The following is a 6,314-nucleotide window of genomic DNA, read 5'->3' as shown; positions in this document are numbered from 1 at the left end:
ATACTGTGAATTACCAATTTTCGTGCCATTCATCCGCCGCTATCACCTCATGTTTAAGCATGATAATGCACGACCCCATGTCTTTTTCCATGGCCTGCATACTCACCAGAGACGTCGCCCATTGAGCATGTTTGGGATGCTCAGGATCGACGTGTAGGACCGCATGTTCCAGTTCTCAGTAAAAAATTGTTGCATGTTGCGTTTATATTTTTGTTCAATGTAGATGAATTCTAGAATAACAGACACATTTTGGGATCTGTATTTAATGTGAAAGTTAGGCTTACACAAAAGCTATAGACTACATTTTCATCAACACATGAAAGGTTAGCACTATTTAAAGAGGTAAGTAGTAGAATGTGATTTTGTGCGATGGCTTTCACCTTTATAGACATTGCGAGCCTACAGAGTGTTTACAATGAGTACAGAGGATGTGGAGCGCGTGAGATGGAGAGATAAACCATCTCTCTCTCTCTTATCCGTTTTAGATGTCTTGTACAGAAACCACAATGACTAATAATGTGTTCAACAGTTGCACAACAGTATCACCTGCAAGTGCCTGATCGCCATTACTACTGACAACATTACAATCCTTAATGCATCTTTGCCTTGTGTTTCTTTGCAATGTTGGGCACAGGAATTCAGAACCGAAGTGGACAAAGTGTCAGAATCAGAATCACAAATGAACACTTCCAGCAGCCCTGTCTACTGCCCTTTCATCCAGGCCATGGTGAACGTCAGCGTGCCCTCCAACTCCTCAGCCAGAGCGGGGGCTTTGAACCTGGCTATGGTGTGTCTCCACGGCCTGGTCTCCTCCTTCGGTATCCTGGAGAACCTCCTCATCCTGTGGGTGGTGGGCTTCCGCGTCCGCCGCACAGTCATCAGTGTTTGGATCCTCAACCTGGCTGCCTCGGACCTCCTTTCCACAGCCTCCCTCCCCTTCTTCACCATCTTCCTGGCCCGCGGAGGCACTTGGACCCTGGGCACCACCTTCTGCAAGCTCCACTCCGCCGTCTTCTTCCTCAACATGTTTGTCAGTGCCTTCCTGCTGGCAGCCATCTCCCTGGACCGCTGTCTGGTGGTGCTGAAGCCCGTCTGGGCCCAGAACCGGAGGAATATACGCCTGGTTGGAAGAGTGTGTGGGATCATCTGGGCCCTGGCCGTACTCTGTACGCTACCATACTACCTGTTCCGGGATACTATTCGCCGGCGTGACGGGCGGGTCATGTGTTACTATAACTACGCCCAGTATTCCCTTGTTAGGGAGTTTGACCTAAGAGAGCTGTGTGAGGCTCGCCAGGATGCCCTGGCCTTCTCTAAGCTCCTCCTGGCCTTCATACTCCCCCTGGTGGTCATTGTGGGAAGCTACGTGTTGGTGACCATTGGCATCGCACGGCGTGGCCGCAACCGGCGCTCTTTCCGCTTTGTGCGGCTAGTGGTAGCGGTGGTAGTGAGTTTTGTGGTCTGCTGGGCTCCGTACCACATCTTCAGCGTCCTGGAAGCTGTAGCCCAGTATCAACCCTCCCTCCGGGCCCTAGTGGCCAGCGGCCTGCCCCAATCCGCCAGTCTAGCCTTCCTCAACAGTGTGCTAAACCCCATCCTCTATGTGTTCAGCTGCCCGGACCTGTGCGGTAAGATCAGACAATCTCTGGGAGCGGTGCTGGAGACCGTGCTGGCGGAAGACCTAGGGGAGTTGTCACGGCGACGCAGCACCCAACACTCCTCTATCAGTGCTTCAGAGCTGCTGCTGAAGGGGATGAGGTCCCACAACAACAACCCCAGCCTGAGAGGAGGAGACTCCAGGGCGGAGGAGGAGATGGAGCAGGAGAAGCCACACCCTGCTGATTGAGAAATTCTGAGGGGGAGGTGTTCTGTCAAATTTGGTTCCGGTCCAGGTTCTGCAACTGTGGGATACATCATGATTCATTGATATGTCATGGACTTTTGAACCAGTATTATGTACAGCATACACGCAGAAAGGACATATTTAGTGTGTTTTTGCAATGCTTTCCATAGCGTGCTCAATCTAGTGAAATGTAGAGCAATGTGAACTGTAAAGTATAGACTCAGCTATGCGCTAGTATGCTTTTATATTTGCTTGCTAGTTTCTTTACGGTACCCATTCCGAGTAGGCTAAATACATCTGCTATATTTCTGATGGTCTTGTAGTACAGCCTTGACAGACAATTTTGAACATTAAAATAAACCACAAGCCACAAAACTGCATGATGGTCATTCGGTTTCAGCTCTACCAGTGAACTGAGACTCAACTGGCATCCAATTATTCAAACCTCTGCTCTGAAACTGGGCAACCTTTTTACTCTACTGAATAAGAGAGAACAGCTGCGAGGAATGGTTTGGTTCTGTATGTGTGTGTTGGTATATTTCATTGGCTGAGGATGGTATACACTTTTTTGGAATGATATATCTGTAATTAAGGAATATATTTCAATTGATGTTATTTACTGCAATAAGCAAATTAAAGTATAAAATCATAACAAGCAAACAGTCGAGACATATTTGACATTATTACATTATTGTTATAGTACATTCACATGGCAGTAGTAACTGAGGCAGCTATGGCAGTGCATCAACAGGTAGAGAGGACGGGCACAGCAGGAAAGTGAAGCTGATGAAAGGCAATTTCAAATTTCAGCTAGCAACATATATGCTCTCCCCACTGGGTGGCACAATCGCTGCTTTTTTCCATCACCAATGCTCAGCAGTCAAACCAGTGGAGTCAGTTCCTTGAGCAAGTCCAATAAAACACTATAATATACTATAATATACTGTCTGTATGTCCATCAAAGAACAGGAAACATAACACAGTTTATCCAGGTTCTTTCTTCATTCAGGATCAAAGAAACCGTTCATCCAATCCGGTCTTTACACACTGTCACTCGGATCAGGATGCCCTCTGAGACTAAGTCTGACCTGTTTGGGGGCTGTGTGCCCCCGTCCCAGACAGGGCATTAGGGACCTTTGGAGCTCCAGACGGGCGTCGTGACACAGGAAGATGTAGAACAGAGGGTCCAGCAGGGTGTTGAGGCTGGTCAGACCGTAGCACAGCCGGTAGCACAGGAAAATGGACTGTTCCAACTCGCAGGGGTCGTCTATGAGGAGGAGGGAGACGAAACGGTACCCCCCGACCAGATGGTAGGGTCCGAAGACGACGATGAAGATGACTGTGATGACGACAAGGATGCCAGTGATTTTGTGACGGTCCTGGTCGGAGACGGAGGGCGACTGTTGGAGGGTCACCCCGATGCGGACGGAGGTGTAACTGAAGAAAGCGAGAGGAATACAAAGGCCAACGTCAAAGGTCATCTGTATCAGATAAATATGTTAGATATGACCATTTAATATAGAGGCGAAAGAAACGCACACCTATTTAAGCGAGGTGCTGGCTAACTGAGTAAAACACTTGAAAAAGAAAAGGAGAGCAGCACACTCTAGGAGCTCAGATGCAATAATTTAATATCCTAATAACCAACGTTTCGACAGACAAGCTGTCTTCATCAGGGTATAATGACAAACACTGCGGATCACTAGTTTATATAGTGTCAAAGGACACACACAGGTGTCTGTAATCATGGCCGGGTGTGGCCTAATAGCATTGGTTAATTCACAGTTAAACAGAACACACAAAAAACATGGATAGCATACGATCATAGATAAAACTTGGCTACATAGGCCCACAAACTTTTACAATGAATAGCAAAATCACAATAATCACAAGATTATCCTGCAGGTTCATGCTCTACAACATTCGCAGAGTACGACCCTACCTTACACAGAAAGCGGCACAGGTCCTAATCCAGGCACTTGTCATCTCCCGTCTGGATTACTGCAACTCGCTGTTGGCTGGGCTCCCTGCCTGTGCCATTAAACCCCTACAACTTATCCAGAACGCTGCAGCCCGTCTGGTGTTCAACCTTCCCAAGTTCTCTCATGTCACCCCGCTCCTCCGCACACTCCACTGGCTTCCAGTTGAGGCTCGCATCTACTACAAGACCATGGTGCTTGCCTACGGAGCTGTGAGGGGAACGGCACCTCCTTACCTTCAGGCCCTGATCAGACCCTACACCCAAACGAGGGCACTACGTTCATCCACCTCTGGCCTGCTAGCTCCCCTACCTCTATGGAAGCACAGTTCCCGCTCAGCCCAGTCAAAGCTATTCGCTGCTCTGGCACCCCAATGGTGGAACAAGCTCCCCCACGACGCCAGGACAGCGGAGTCACTGACCACCTTCCAGAGACACTTGAAACCCTACCTCTTTAAGCAATACCTGGAATAGTATAAAGTAATCCTTCTTCCCCCACCCCTCATTAAAAAAAAGGTGGTTGTCCCACTGGCTATCATAAGTTGAATACACCAATTTGTAAGTCACTCTGGATAAGAGCGTCTGCTAAATGATGTAAATGTAAGAATGGTTTCAAATCAAAGTCTACGTTGAGACCGAAGGGAGCAAGGGTCTTTAAATTAAAGATCCAGGCAGCCTCTCGTTTTAACAATAAGTTGTCGAGGTCACCCCCTCTCCTAGGGAGGGTGACACGTTCGATGCCGATATAACGTAGGGACGAAATCGAGTGGTTCGCTTCCAAAAAGTGGGCAGTGACTGGGTATGTCGAGTTTTTGCACCTAATGGTGCTACGATGCTCAGAGATTCGTACTTTTAATACGAGCTTTGTTTTACCCACATAATGTTTACCACAAGGACAAGTTATAAGATAAATAACTGCCTTAGTGGAGCACGTGACAACACCTTTGATTGGGATCTGTTTCCCTGTTTGGGGGTGTTTAAAGGATCTACATTTCTAAGTGCCATTGCATTGAGCGCAGCCGTTACACTTGTAGTTTCCATCCGGTAGAGGCGCAAATAGATATTGTGCAGGGATATTTAGGGGTGGTAAATCAGAGTTAACCACTTGATCTCAGAGGTTTCTGCCCCGCGAGAATACAACCAATGGAGGGTCCAAAAACACATTACCAATACTGTCATCGGATCTTAGAATGTGCCAATGTTTGTGAATGATTCCCTTAATTTGTTCAGAGCACTTTGAATAGCATGTAGTTAGAATGCAAGAATGGTTCTTTTTGCGAGACTGTACCTGAAAGAGGATATTCAATTATTGCATCTGAGCTCCTAGAGTGTGCTGCTCTCCTTTTCTTTTTCAAGATTTCCATTTGTCAAGACCCTTCTAATAGCCATACATAATTTTCCATCTAAGAACATGTTATTACAATGGTGTTTCTAGTTTATATAGTTACTACATGTGTATATAAAAGCAACTTAATGTTGGTTGTCCAATATCAACACATACAGACAAATTGTTATTGAAAAACTTTAAAGGGACATACATTTTGCAGAGTACCGGCAACATTCCTCTATTTCCTTATGAAATCACACATTGAGTCAGCCAATCATTCCTCATACTCAGTTTCCCACTCACCCCAGTATACCACAGGGCAGCAGGAACCCCATGATGACTGTAGCGATCTTAAAGTGGGCATATCTGAGGCTGACGGGGTACTGCTCCAGACACAGCAGCCTCTCCGCGTCGAACACCGATGGAAGCAACCCGCCTAAACAGAACAGGAAGGTCAGCGTCCAGACCGCCACTCCAGACACTGCCGCCACCCGCACCGTCCGCACGCCACGACTACTCAATGGGTGTACTATCGCCAGGCAACGGTCCAACGCTATCAAACAGAGGAACACCACGCTAGCGTAGACATTGACGTAGAAGACGTAGCCCACGAACTCGCAGGAGGGGCGGCCGTAGGGCCATCGGTGCGCCCCCTGGAGGTAGAGGATCCAGAGGGGGAGGGTGAGCAGCTGGAGGAGGTCAGAAAGCAGCAGGTTGAGGATGTAGACCAGCTGGCAGCCACCCCCACCGGAGCGGCCCAGTTGGTACAGTCCCCAGAGGGACAGCAAGTTGCAAGGGAGACCCAGTGAGAAGGCCATGCTGTAGATGTAGGTGAGACCAAGTGTGTCGGTGTTCAGGGGGAGGTTGCAGCTGTCATTGTTGTTGGACATGGTCTCTAACAGTCTCTGGGTGAGGGGGGGAACCCTCAAAGTCCTTTTACAAGAAACCAGGTGCTACAGTACACAGGTGCTTATTCTCACCCTCTGATACAGATCTATATTCCCAGAGAGAGACGGTGGTGTGAGAGTCTCTGGATTTTAGATCCATTAAATTAATTCACAATTCCGGTAGAAAAGGTGAAAATAGATGTGTTTGACCAAGGAAGTTGTCTCTAATCAAAGTCATCCATAAATTCATATGCATGTGATCTGTCCATATTGTTTCTT

General features: G+C 47.7%; 2 protein-coding genes across 2 annotated transcripts; one reads left to right on the top strand and one right to left on the bottom strand.

The window, feature by feature from the left end:
* Nucleotides 1–679: 679 nt before the first annotated feature.
* LOC121572603 (prostaglandin D2 receptor 2-like) lies at nt 680–1,846 on the top strand. The gene has a single exon (XM_041884637.2). The coding sequence runs from the start codon at nt 680–682 to the stop codon at nt 1,844–1,846; it is 1,167 nt and encodes a 388-aa protein (XP_041740571.2).
* A 1,037-nt stretch (nt 1,847–2,883) lies between these two features.
* Nucleotides 2,884–6,038, bottom strand: si:dkey-165a24.9 (G-protein coupled receptor 4). The gene is made up of 2 exons (XM_045225872.1): nt 5,452–6,038; nt 2,884–3,280 (listed from the first exon to the last, which is right to left on the bottom strand). The coding sequence occupies exons 1-2, from the start codon at nt 6,036–6,038 to the stop codon at nt 2,884–2,886; spliced, it is 984 nt and encodes a 327-aa protein (XP_045081807.1).
* Between the last annotated feature and the right edge of the window lie 276 nt (nt 6,039–6,314).

Source organism: Coregonus clupeaformis, chromosome 16 (genome assembly GCF_020615455.1).
Source record: "Coregonus clupeaformis isolate EN_2021a chromosome 16, ASM2061545v1, whole genome shotgun sequence".
Classification (NCBI taxonomy): Eukaryota; Metazoa; Chordata; class Actinopteri; order Salmoniformes; family Salmonidae; genus Coregonus; species Coregonus clupeaformis.
Note: the sequence above shows the minus strand (reverse complement) of the source record. Positions and strands in the feature narration are given on the sequence as shown.